The sequence below is a fragment of the Gorilla gorilla genome, chromosome 22, assembly GCF_029281585.2.
Source record: "Gorilla gorilla gorilla isolate KB3781 chromosome 22, NHGRI_mGorGor1-v2.1_pri, whole genome shotgun sequence".
Taxonomy (NCBI): domain Eukaryota; kingdom Metazoa; phylum Chordata; class Mammalia; order Primates; family Hominidae; genus Gorilla; species Gorilla gorilla.
The window spans coordinates 9,855,111-9,869,444 of record NC_073246.2 but is presented as its reverse complement, the minus strand read 5'-3'; the positions used below and the strand labels follow the sequence as shown (position 1 = coordinate 9,869,444).

The 14,334-nt window shown below is 40.1% G+C and overlaps 1 protein-coding gene across 1 annotated transcript in view; it reads right to left on the bottom strand.

The window, feature by feature from the left end:
- LOC101129069 (putative tyrosine-protein phosphatase TPTE) overlaps positions 1-14,334 on the bottom strand; it is a 63,507-nt gene that overhangs the window by 25,317 nt on the left and 23,856 nt on the right. Inside the window, exons 5-8 of the mRNA XM_055373843.1 lie at positions 12,026-12,082; positions 10,742-10,795; positions 10,151-10,204; positions 665-724 (exon numbers count right to left, since the gene is read on the bottom strand). Coding sequence (XP_055229818.1) covers positions 665-724; positions 10,151-10,204; positions 10,742-10,795; positions 12,026-12,082 — 225 coding nt within the window. The remainder of the gene's footprint in view (positions 1-664; positions 725-10,150; positions 10,205-10,741; positions 10,796-12,025; positions 12,083-14,334) is intronic.

Below are 14,334 nucleotides of genomic sequence, written 5' to 3'. Positions count from 1 at the left end.
ATGGCAGTACTTCCTCTCCAGCATTGACACAAGCTGGTGAATGGTTATACAACTGGGCAAGAAAGAAGCAGAAGAAAAATCTCCTGAATATGTCTGCAGTTCAGACACAAGCCAGTCTAAGAATGTATTGTTTCATTACAGTGAGTACATGATAAAATGCCTTCAGGTCAGTGCAACAGGAAGTACTCTAGTGAGATTAGAAACAAATAAGAATAAAATCCCAATGAGCATAAAGAGGTCTTTAGTCAGCAAAATATGTTTGCTTTTGCTATCAATACTATTTGCTCATAGGCAAAATGTACAAAATTGGGAATCACACCATATCCAGTAAAAATGAGAAACGTTCACTATTGATGAGTTAAGTAGCATTCTGCATTCCTGTTTTTTTTAAAAAAAACTTTTAATGGAATTAATTTCCTCTAAGAATACTTTTTACATTTTCAAGCTAGAAGAACATTTATTTCTGAATGGATGGAATTTTTTTTTCAAAATAATACTTGTCTAAGAATTCAACTGGAGTAAATACGGTGTACCCTCCCACCCATACATTTTGATATCTTTCCATAGTTTCCCTTTTTCCTTCTTGCCTCAGCGGAAGCCCTGTTTAACTAAAGGTAAGAGATCCATCAATGTCTCCCTCCTTTCAAACTTCAAACTGACCTACTCATATGAAGCAACATTTTCAGCATCTTCAACTTCAAACTTGGAAAGTCGTGCTAACACACTTTAGCCACCAAGAAAAAAAAGCAAAAATATATCATTAGATATTTGCTACACAAAATAGTGATGAAAAATATATTTGAATAACAAGAATCCCATGAATCTAAAGGATATAGTAAACATGACTTAGCTCACTGGAAGACCTAATATTTAAGAAAGAAAATTACAATCATTAACCAGAAACTCTTTCCTCATGGATACTCCCAACACTGAATTTTGCATATTTTTATCTTCTTTTCTCTCTCTGTCTCTTTCTATATATATGTATATAAAGATATATAAAAGAATATGTATATGTATATATAATATATAAATAATATGTGTATAGACATATCTCAAAGACATTGTGGGTTTCATTCCAGACCACTGCAATAAAGCAAAAACTGCATTAAGCAACTCACACAAATGTTTTGGGTTCCCTGTGCATATAAAAGTTATGTTTACCCTACACTGTAGCCTGTTAAGTTTGCAATGGCATTATGTTCAAAAAACTTATGTGTATACCTTAATTCAAAACTACTTTATTGGTTAAAAAATGCTAATGATCACCTTTTGCTGGTGGAGGGCGTTGCCTCCATGTTCATGGCTGCTGACTGATCAGAGTGGTGGTTGCCAATGGTCGGAGTGGCTGAGACAATTTCTTAAAATAGGACAACAATGAAGTTTGCTGTAGCAAATGGCTCTTCCTTTCACAAGTGAGGATTAAGTGGTGAAGCCATCAGGTCCTGGACTTTGTTGAAAGCCTTTTTATTACTGATTTAATCTCATTACTTGTTTTTGGTCTGTTCAGGTTTTCTATTTCTTCTTGGTTTAGTCTTGGTAGGTCGTATGGGTCAAGGATTTTGTCCACCTCCTCTAGGTTTTCAAATTTATTGTAGAGTTGCTCATAATAGTCTCTAATAATTATTTTTATTTCTGTCATTATCTGTTATGCGGTCTCTTTTTTTGTTTCTGATTTTACTTATTTGGGTCTTCCCTTTTTCTTAATTAGTCTAGCTAATGGTTTGTTGATATTTTTTAAACCTTTTTGTTGTTAACCTTTTGTAATTTTTGCCTCAAATTTGTTTATTTCTGTTTGGTCTTCATTATTTATTTCCTTTTAATAATTTGGGGTTTGGTTTGTTCTTACTATTCTAGTTTCTTGAGGTAGAATTGTTCAGTGGTTTATTTGAAAGTTTTCTAGTTTTTTTGATCCAGGCATTTATTGCTAAAAATATACTTTTTTTTTATACTTTAAGTTCTAGGGTACATGTGCACAATATGCAGGTTTGTTACACATGTATACATGTGCCATGTTGGTGTGCTGCGCCCATTAACTCGTCATTTACATTAGGTATATCTCCTAATGCTATCCCTCCCCCCTCCCCCTACCCAACAACAGGCCCCAGTGTGTGATGTCCCCCTTCCTGTGTCCGAGTGTTCTCATTGTTCAATTCCCACCTATGAGTGAGAACATGTGATGTTTGGTGTTTTGTCCTTGCGACAGTTTGCTGAAAAAATGATGAGTTCATGTCCTTTGTAGGGACACGGATGAAGCTAAAAACATATTTCTTAACAACTGCTTTTGCTGCGTCCCCTGTTTTGGTATACTGTGCTTCTAGTTACATTTGTTTCAAGGAATTCTTAAATTTCATTCTTAATTTCTTTCTTCACTCACTGTAACTCAAGGGCATGTTGTTTAATTTCCATATGTCTGTATAGTTTTGAATGTTCCTCTTGTTATGAATGTCTAGTTTTATTCCATTGTGGTAAGATAAGATACCTGATAGAATTTCAATTTTTAAAAATTTGTTGAGACTTGTTTTGTAGCCTAACATACGGTCTATCTTGGATATTGTTTCATGTGCTGATGAAAAGAATGTGTATTCTGGAGCTGTTAGGTGAGATGTTCTGTATATGTTTGTTATTTATGTCCATTTGGTCTATGGTGGAGTTTAAGTCTGATGTTTCTTTGTTGATTTTCTGTCTAGATGATTTGTCCAATGCTGAGAGTGGGATACGGAAGTGCCCAACTCTTATTGTAATGGGGTCTATCTCCCTCTTTAGATCTAGTAATATTCGCTTTATATATCTAGGTGCTCTGGTGTTTGAGTGCATACATATTTATAATTATACACATATTACAATTATATTTCTTGCTGAATTGAACCCTTTATTATTACATAATACTCTTGTTTGTCAATTTTTATGGTTTTTAACTTGAACTCCGTTTTGTCTGATACAAGTATAGCTATCCCTGCTCACTTTGGGCTTCCATTTGCATAGGATATCTTTTTCCATCCCTTTATTATCAGTCTATGTGTTTCTATACCGGTAAAGTGAGTTTCTTTTAGATAAAATATAGTTGGGTCTTATTTTTTAATCCACTCAGTAAGTCTATATCCTTCATGGGGTATTTAATCTATTAACATTCGAAGTTATTATTGGTAGGTGAGGAGTTACTTCCAACGTTTTATTGGTTTCTGGTTGTTTTGTATATGTTTTATTCCTTTCTTCCTGTTTACTTTTGAAGTTGGGTAGTTTTCTGTAGTGATAAGGTTTCATTCCTTTCTCTTTCTCCTTTATGTATTGACTCTAACAGTGACTTTTAAAGTTTTGCATGTTTTCATGATGGTGGTTATCATCTTTTTACTTCCAGATGTAAGACTCCCTTGGGCATTTCTTGTAATGTTGGTCTAGTGGTGATGAATTATCTTGGTTTTTGTTTATCTATGACAGATTTTATGTCTTCTTCATTTGTAAAGGATAGCTGTGCTGGCTATAATATTATTGGCTGAAAGATTTTTTTCTTTCAGAACTTTGAATGTATCATCCCATTCTCTTCTAGCCGAAGGTTTTCCACTGGGAAATCAGCTGTTAGTCTAATGGGGATTCCATTATAAGTGTGTTACTTTTCTTTTGCTATTTTAAAAAATCTTTGTCTTTTGATTTTTCACAATTTGCCTATAATGTCTGGGTTGAATGTATTTGGGGTTCTTTGATCTTCCTGGAAATAGATGTCTAGCTCTCTCTCAAGAGTTAGGAAGTTTTATGCTATTTTATTAAATATGTTTTCCTCATATTTTCTCTGCACTTTTCCTTCTGGAATGCCCATAATATGAATATTTGATCAAATTAATGGTGTCCCATAAATTCTGTAGGCCTTTTTCATTCTTTTTTATCCTTTTTTGCCTGTCTGTGTTATTTCAAAAGACTTGTCTTCAAGTTCAGAAATTATTTCTTCTGCTTGTTCTTGTCTGTAAAGCCATTGATTGTATTTTTTCATTTCATCCATTGAACTGTTTAGCTTTTAGGGCTTCTGTTTGGTTATTTTTATGATATCTGTATCTTTACTGAATTTCTCTTTCACCTGATTTCATTGACTTGTCTATCTGTATTACCTTACATCTCACTGAGTTTCCTTAAGATTATTCTTTTTTCTGTCACATCATATGTTTATGATTGGGTTCTATTACTGGATAATTATTATTTCCCTTTGTAGGTGACATGTTTTCTTGCATTTTCATGGTTGCTGTGTTTCTAAATTGATTTCTATGCATCTGGTGAAAAAGTCACCTTTTCCAATTTTATGGAGTAGGTTTACTTGTATGAATTAATTTGTATGAATGGGTCTTGGATGTCAGCTCATTGGGGTATACCGGCCTTGGTTCTACATGGATGCAGTAAGTGTAGTCTCCATGTAGTTTATTCAGCTGTGATCCACACTAGTAACATTTGCAAGTTACTCAGTGGCCTAGGTTAAGGAAGTTTGTAGTGATGGTGGTGCAGCCTTGCCAGGGGTGGGCTCACTGGGCTGTTTCTCAGGGTAAGGGTGTGTGCAGGCATACAGTGGGTCAGAAAACTTGGAGTATGGCTTTATGCCGCTGGCCATGGTGCCATCACTCTAGCCAGGAGCATGGGGATGCAGTTGCTCAACCAGGGCATGACTTCCAGATGTGCTTTGCAGGACAGTTTCTCAGGCCCAGGATGCAGGCACACAGCTGTTTGCCTGGCCTGGAAGCATGCACTCCAGGAGTGGCCTGAAGGGCTGTTTCCCATAACTGGTATGTGGGTACACAGCTGCTCATCTGGCCTGGGGGCAGTCTGCTGGGGGAAACTCATGGGCCAAATATATAGGTGCATAGCTGCTAAGCTGGACTGAAGGTATCTTTGCCAGGGCTGGCCAAGAGGGGTGTTTCTCAGGCCTGGGATACAGTCAAATGACTTCTCAGCTGTCCTAGATGTGTGTCTGCTGGGGGTAGTCCATAGAGCTATTCTAGCTCAGGATGTGGGCACACTGCTGCTCAGCTGGCCTGGGTGGTGCCTGCCAGGGGAAGCCCTGGGGACTGCTTCTATGAGCCAGGATGTGGACACGAGGCTGCTCAGCTGGCATAAGGGCATGTCTTCTGGGAGTAGCCCATGGAGCTCTTTCTTAGGTCCAGGACATGGGCATTCATGGCTGATTGGCTGGTCTGGAGGTGCATCTGCTGGGAATGGATACAGGAGTATTTCTCAGGCTCATCCAAGGTTGCACAGCTGCTTAGTTGGCCTGGGAGTGTTTCTGTGGGGGGTGGCCTAAAGGGCTCTTCCTCAAGCTGGGACATAGGTATGTGGCTGCTTAGTTGGCCTGAGTAAGCTCCCAGGGTTGTTTCTCGGCCCTGAGACTTGGGCATACACAGTTGCTTGTCTCTCAGGTCTGAGACACAGGTGCAAGGCCCACTTGGTGGTGTGCCTGCTGGGGGCAGCCTGTGGGACTGTTTCTCAGGCCCTTATTAAAAGCAGAGGGCTACTGGGCACGCCAGGAGCATGTCTGTGGTTGATGGGGCCCACAAGGCTGTTTCTCAGGTCCTGAGCATGGGCTCATAGTCACTCTGTTGACCTGCGGGTGTATCAGCTGCTCAGAGGCTTAGGGGCCTCTCCCACTTGGGAGAGGGCATGTAGTGGTTTGGCTGTCTTAAGAGTGAATTTACCCTGGATGGGACTGCAGATTATTCCTCTGTCTGGAAGTGTGGTGGTGGGGGTTGATTTCCCTACTCTGCATTACTTGAGTTACAGCCAGTCCTGGGACCAACCTCCACACAGCTGGGATTGTGGCTTTAACCCACCCATGTGGGCTTGGTGTACTGAAGATAAAGCTCCAGTGCTGGAGAGGCACAGTGGCTACTGGCCCCCAGAGGAGGGCACACTCAAGAGATGACTCTGTTCTCAAGATGGTGCTGTGTTGCTGCAGCTTAAGTCTCTGGGGGTGGGAAGTCTTCACCTTGTACTCCTAGTCCAGGACATGCAGCTGTGTCAATTCTTGGCAATACTCCAAACTGGCCTGAGGGCTTGCAAAGACTGTGAGTTTCTCTTGTTGTAAAGACTTTGTGTTTGTGATGGCAGTGGGGCTGGTGGGGATCTTCTGCCTACCTTCACCCTGCAATGAGAAGTCCCTCCTGTCTCTGGGCCAATTCAATCCAGATTGGGCAGAAGCGGCTGCACAGGCTGAGTGCTTCCGTACTATGGCAACTTTCAGTCACCACAGATGTGTCTCCACTCCTTTGCTGCACTCCAGGACTATCCCTTTGATACTCTAATCAAATCTTAGATGTGTATTTCTTGCCTCGGTTCTTTCTTGTAGGGGAGATGAGCACCAGACATCTCTAGTCACCCATCTTGCTTGATTTAGCATAATTCGTAAGGGCCCCAGGATTTTCAGAATAGTCAATGATTGTTGGCTTCAACTTAAAGTCACCAGCTTCATTAGCCCCTAACAAGAGAATTGGCCTGTGCTTTGAAGATTTGAAACCATGCATTGACTTCTCCTCTCTAAATATAAAAGTCCTAGATGGCATCTTCTTCCAATAAAAGGCTATCTTGTCTACATTGAAAATGTGTTGTTTAGTTTGACCACATTCATCAGTTATCTCACCTAGATCTTCTGGATAACTTGCTGCTGCTTCTGCATCGGCACTGGCTGTTTACCTTGCACTTCTATGTGATGGAGATGGCTTCTTTCCTTAAACCTCATGAACAAACCTTTTAGCGTCAAGCTTTTCTTCTGCGGCTTCCTTACCTCTCCCAGGCTTCACTGAATCAAAGAGAGTGAGGGCCTTGTCCTGGATTACGCTTTGGCTTAAGGGAATGCTGTGGCTGGTTTGATCCTTTATCCAGACCACTACAACATTCTCCATATTAGCAATCAGACTGTTTTGCTTTCTCAACATTTGTATGTTCACTGGAGTAGCAGTCTTAATTTTCTTCAGGAAGTTTTTTGGCTTTTCTGTTTTGTTTTGTTTTTGTTTTTGTTTTACATTCACAACTTGGCTGAAGTGGTGCAAGAAGTCTAGCCTTCCTCACAATCATTTCTAGCTTTTGGTTTAAAGTGAGAGACATGTGACTCTTCCCTTCACTAGGACACTCAGAGACCATCATAGGCTTATTAAATGGCCTACTTTCAATATTGTTGTGTCTCAGGGAATAGGGAGGCCCAAGGAGAAGGAGAGAGATGGGGGAATGGCTAGTCAGTGGAGCAGTCACAACAAACATGTCATTGATTAGGCTTGTCATCTTAATATGGACATGGTTCGTGTTGCCCCAAAACAATTACAATAGTAACATCAAAGATCACTGATCACAGATCACCATAACAGATATGATAATAAAAAGTTTGGAATATTGCAAGAATTATTAAAATGTGACAAGAGACACAAAGTGAGAACACGCTGTTGGAAAAATAAAACCAGGAGACTTGCTCAATGTAGGGTTGCTACAAACCTTCAGTTTACAAAAAAGTAATATCTGAGGGGCAATAAAATAAAGCACAATAAAACAAGATATACCTGCATATACACACACATATGTATATATAAACTATATATGTGTATATATACATATATATGCTAAAGGATATATACATATATGTTTACATATATATACACACACATGCTCATATATATATTAAAGGATATATATATGACTACTGATGTTATTAATTTGGGTCAGTGCTAAAGAATATATCTATATATAGATATGTATATATAGATATATACACACATTTAAATATGCACATATGTAGACATGTATATAGATATACGTATATCTATATACACACAAATACATATTTATATATCTATATATATTACATATATAGCTAAAAGATATATCTGTATATATACACACACACACATATACATGTGTGTGTTGTGTGTGTGTTGATAGATCCTTTAGCACTGACCCAAATTAATAATGTCAGTAGTTTTCAATGACACCACCATTGAAAGGTGAGTTATATCAAATATATATCAAATTAGTGAAAGACTACTGATGTCATTTTATCCGGGCCAGTGCTAACGATTAAAAATGTACACTTCAGGTCAAGTGACTTCAGAGATATACTTTTCTGGTTGAAATTATGTACAATTGCTCTACATTTATAAACTGGCTGAACTCTGAAAATGTATATGTCAATGATTTGGAATCTACTATTAATATATCATTTTTTCCTAGAAGAAAACCTTATATTATGTAAAGGTGCTCTTGGGCCTTAAAAAACAAACTAATGAATCACAATTTAAGTGCAGTTCTTTATTACTTCATTTGTGAGTGAATTTTACCAATCTTAATATATGCCTGTCTTCTTTCTCTCCGTATTTTGAAATCTCACCCATCATTGATGACTCTACCACACATTACTCTTTTTAATTCAATGAGGTAATAGCTAAAGGATTAAAAATGAACATAGCAAGACTCCACATGTTATCCTAGACTTAATTTTCTGATACAAATTAGTAATAATTATTCTCCAATTTATAATCTAGTTCCCCTGAAAAATGGACATTAATCAGTTATTTATTTGAAACATGGTATTTAATTTTTCTCTGGAAATGAGGTTTTAGATGTTTGTAATGAAATTTTTTGGCCTGTGAAAAAAACTTAATGAATCAAGTTTATATACATTTCTTTACTCCTAAACCTAATCCCCAAGTTACTGTTTCTGGCAAAATTTACATAAAATCAACTTTAGTTTGTAAACACCCACCTTGCTCGCCCTTGTAATTTTCTGCCTTCTCACGTTCAAATACCACCAGTAACTCTTCACCAATCATGGATGTCTTTCCTGCCCCTCAGATAGGGTTAAGTAACTACAGACCCAAGGCAGGGCCTCCATACAATCTGATGGCTCATGACTGTAAACCCAGCAGTTTGGGAGGCTGAGGCGGGTGGATCATGAGGGCAGGAGTTCAAGACCAGCCTGGCCAATATAGTGAAAACCTGCCCCTACCAAAAATGCAAAAAATTTGTCTGGCATGGTAGCACATGACTGCAGTTCCAGCTACTCAGGAGGCTGAGGCAGGAAAATCGCTTGAACCCAGGAGATGGAGGTTACAGTGAGCCGAGATCACGCCACTGCATGCCAGCTTGGGCAACAGCGAGACTTCATCTCAAAAAATAATAATAATAATAGAAATACGTTTTAATTTGCCCATGCCTCCAACGTCCTATAAAATAAATTCTTTTAAAAATTTATTTATTGGCTTAAAAATCAATACTACATACAAAACTCACATGCTATTGCTTAATGAGCAACTAAGAATTCTCACCTAGATGTTTCCTTAATCAGCCACTGATTAAACACAATCCTTTTATTCCTTCTGTAAAATCTCATTCATTTTGCAAGGTTTCTTGAGCATTACACTATAATTAACTTGAATCAGGTTTTCCATATTACTTACACCTTTATGATTTATTTCCAGGAGAGGTTTTCACATGATTGGGAAAACCCTCCACCACCGCCTTCCTTTCACTGATCATGCTAGTCTCTCCTGCCCATGAGACACAGTGAAGTACCCGCACACCTGAGGAAAGTGGCATCCAATGAGGTGGTGGGTTTGGGTTGGGTCTAGGCACCAACCTCACATGTGGACAGAGCTCTCGAGTGTGTGGGACAAGTCCACGTTCCATTAGCTCCGTTCTTTTTTTCCCAGGGCTTCACTACTCCTTATTGGCTGCTATCTCCTCCATGTTGCAAATAGGATTCTCTCCTTTCTTGGAACACTGTGGTAGGGTCTCAAACTCAGGAAACCTGAATCCCTTAAAAAATTGCCTACCAGAAATTGAGGGTGACAAATACACTAACAGGAAGAAGCAGCTCTCCTATGAACTGACCTCCTTATACAACTCCATCAAAAAAAGGTGCAAAGTTATCTACAAATGCTACAATGAGAAGAATTGGAAACCCTGTTAAAAAACACTCTGTATGGCCATGCAGGCTCCTGAGAGTAAATTCCACAAATGTCCATCTGTCTCCGTGTTTTGTGTTTCCATTTTGTGCATGGGTTTGTTTGTGTAAATGTCTTGACAAAAGTGTGTATGGATGAAGATGGATGGATATATTTGTGTATGTGCTTGGTGTGTGTATAGCTCTATGCACTCTTATGCATACGTGTGTCTTCATGTATTTATAACTCACCTTTCACTGATAGGTGACACCAGGGCTGCTCCTTTAAATTCACTTGTGTGTGGGCTAGAGGATGATAAAAGAATACAGTCAGATAGGAGACGCAATTCTAAATTTACTTTTTTGGAAAATTAGCTTTTATTACTCTAGACAGAAACCAATGAATTCCAGTGAGAAATCTGAGTCCCATAAAAAAACTGCTTAGTAGGAACTAAGGGTGGCAAATACACTACAGGAAGAAGCAAATCTCCTATGACCTGCTCCTTTTTATAGAACTCCACCAAAGAAGGATGCAAAGTTACTAACAAATGCTACAAAGAGACGAATTGGAAACTCTGTTAAAAAAAAAAAAAAAACTCTATGGCCATGCAGGCTCCTGAGAGTAAATTCCACAAATGTCCACCAGTCTCCTTTCTCTTTGGTCTATGTTTCCATCATGTGCATGGATTAGTTTGTGTAAGTGTGTTGAAGAGACGTGTGGATGGATGGATGAATGGATGGATAGATGGATGGATGGATGGGGTATACTTGCTCATGTGCCTGTGTGTGTATAGTTCTATGCACACTTATACTGACAGGTGACTTTAACTATTTATTACTCACCTTTCTTTTGCAGGTGCCTCCTCGGTTGCTCCTTTAAATTCACTTGTCTGTGGACTAGTGGATGATAAGAGAAAACAGTCAGAGAGGAGACATAATTCTGAATTTATATTTTGGAAAAATTACCTTTCATTACTCTAGACAGAAACCAATTAATTTCTGACTATTCATGTGTATAGCACTACTGGAACCTGGAATGTCTTTTCCTCTTTATTAGAAATGAGGATTTATATGGCGACAACCAAAATCTTAGGCGGGGGAAAATAGTAATGCTTCCCGATTTAAGTAAACCTCTTTATTATGACCTCAGTCCCAATGTGTGACAGCTTTGTGGTGGCAGTTATTTCAAACTCAACTCCAATTTGTAGGTAGTCAGCCCTCTTATTCCATTCAATGTCCTGCTTAAAAGGCCCTCCATTAGCTCCTTATATTCACCCAGCATGGTGGTTTCTCATGTCCCACAAAAAGGGTCAGGTAACTAGAGGTCTGACACAGTGGCACAATCCAATAGGATGGTGATTTGAGGTTTGGAGCACCAGCCTCTGTGGTGGCAGGGTTCTGGAGGGTGGAGAACACCTCTAAGGCTCATACCTCTGTTGCTTTCTGCTGAAGGCTTCACAGTTCCCCAAGTACTCCTACCTCCTCCTCACTCCAAACAGGATTCTCTCTTCCCTGGGCCTACTCTGGTATGTCTGGTACACAAAAAAATCTGCTTTTCCAAAGCATTTGCCTGCTACTTACTAAGGGTGACAAGACAGTAACAGATGGAAGCCTCTCTCTATAGTCAGTTTCTTTTTTTCTAAACAATGTAAAAATGTGGAAGTTATCTATACATGATACAGTGAGATGATAAAGAAACTGTGTGAAAGAAACACTGTATTATCATGAACACATCTGAGAGTTAATCCCACTAATCTCGGTCTCTTTCTCTGTCACTGTTTTGTGTGTGTGTGTACAACTTTTTTTTTTTCTTTTTTTCTTTTTTGCAACAGTTTCGCTCCTGCTGCCCAGGGTGGAATGCAGCGGCATGTTCTCAGCTCACTGCAAACTCCACTTCCCCAGGTTCAATCGATTCTCCTGCCTCAGCCTCCTGAGTAGCTGGGATTAGAGGCACCTGCCACCACACCTGGCTAGTTCTTGTAGTTTTAGTAGAGACAGGGTTTCACGATGTTTGCCAGCCTGGTCTGAAACACCCGACCTCAGGGTATCTGCCTGCTTCAGCCTCCCAAAGTGCTCAGATTACAGGTGCGAACCATTGCACCTGGTCATGTGTACATCTTTTATAACTCACCTGTCATTGGGGCCGAGCCAATGATGACTCCCGCCAGGTCAGTCGGATCAGGACTAAAGGACAAATATGGTCAGAGTCAGACACAATGCGTAATTCTAATGTTTTGCAACAAATAGCTACAGTTAGTCTATGTGTCATTCCCCAGTTACACTTTTATTATTCACATGTATGTATATCACTAAATTGACCTGGGAAGGCATTTGTCTTTTTATTAGAAATGAGGTTTCATATGCCAACAGTGAGCATTTTAGGCTGTGACCATAGCGATGCATGCAGATTAAGTAGGGGTATCTACACCTCAAGGTGTAACAGCATTTTTGGAGAGCATTTAATTCTAGTTCAAATTTAGTTCCTGAGTCTCCCTTCTTATAATCCCATTTGAGTTCCTCATTCTCTATCACCTCCAATCACCTCCTCACCTTTCACCCATCCTAGTTTTCTTTGCTGCCCAAGAGTTGCGGCCAAGTAGCTGGAGGCCTCAAGCAAGGGCTCCATCCCATGTGAGAGTGGGTATGGGCAAAGGCAGTCAGCCTCACATAACGGTAGAGCTCTGGAGGGGGTGAAATAATTCCAGGGTTATTAGCTCTGTTCTTTGTTTTGGCTGGGATTTCTCTGATCTTTGTCCACTCCTATCTCCTTCTCCCTGCAAGCAGGATTCGCTTCTCCCTTGGTTCATGCTACTAGGAAAGTCTCATTCTCACAGAAAGGTAATGTGACAAACACTAACATAAAAAGTCTCCGTCTATGAGTTCCTCCCCATTTTCCTACCTCCATCCAAAAAACAAAACAATATTGCATACAAAGCTCATTCTGAGAGGACTCTAGAAATAGTTTCAAGGGAACTCCTTGTTCCCATGGATGCTTGTCACACTCAATAGCCCTACTCAGTCTCTCTTGTGTGTATGAATGCATGTATGTATGTGTTTGTATATGCATAGATACATGTATAACTGTATTCCTTGATATCACATGGTGCATTGGCCAGCCTATTAGAAGGTACTCTCAATTCACACACAGGGCCATGCCAAAGAAGTTAACATGTACATACTAAGACAACATGTAACTTCCTAGACTTAAGGTTTTCAGTTCAAAATAATTCCAACTGCTTTTGTTTTGTTTTTTTTGTTTTTGTTTGTTGTTGTTGTTTTTGGTTTTTTTGAGACAGAGTCTCACTCAGTCACCCAAGCTGGAGTGCAGTGGCATGATCTCGGCTCACTGCAACATCTGCCTCCTGGGTTCAAGCAATTCTCCTGCCTCAGCCTCCCGAGTAGCAGGGACTACAGGTGCCCGCCACCACACCCGGCTAATTTTGTATTTTTAGTAGAGATGGGGTTTCACCATGTTGGCCAGGCTGGCCTTGAACTACTGATCTCGTTATCCACCCGCCCTGGCCTCCCAAAGTGCTAGGACTACAGGCCTGAGCCACCGCACCCGACCTTCCAACTACTTTTCAACCTGTAAATTGCCTTACCCTTACAGAAGTCATGTGTGTATTTGGTTCTTTGGAATCTACCATGCCATTTACCCTACACATCATACTTTATATGATTGCAGCACATCTATCTAAGACTCACTGACTCAAGAGTTCACCAAAACTCTGTACCACTGGAGCTGGCCAATGCACGACAGACAGCCTTTTGTGGGTGAATTTCTTTTAAATTCAACTCCACTGTGTAGGCATTCCTCCTCTTAATCCCATCTATGGCCCACTTCCTGGATCTCTCCATCACGTCTTTCCTTTCACCCATCATGCTAGTCTTTCCTGTCCATGGGACACAGGCAAGTAGCTGTGGGCCTAAGGAAGGGCTGCATCCAATGAGGTGGTGTGCTTGTGTTTATGTTTTAGCACCAACCTCATATGTTGACAGAGCTCTGGAGTGTGAGGGACAAGTCCATGTTCCATTAGCTCTGTTCTTTTCTGCCCAGGGCTTCACTGCTCCTTGTCAGCTGCTATCTCCTCCATGTTGCAAACAGGATTTTCTCCTCCTTTCTGTCAATCTGGTGGGCTCTCAAACTCAGGAAATCTGAGTCCTTTAAGAAGCTGCTTACTAGGAACTAACAGTGACAAATACACTAACATAGGAAGCAGCAGCTCTCCTATGACCTGCTCCTTTTTATATCACTCCGTTAGAAAAGGAAGCAATGTTACCTACAAAGGCTACGAGGAGAAGAATTGGAAATCCTGTTAAAAACCACTCTCTATGGCCACGCAGGCTTCCCAGAATAAACTCCACAAATGTCCGGCCGTCTGTCTCCTTGTTGTATGTTTCCACTGTATGCGTGGATTTGTTAGTGGATGTGTTTG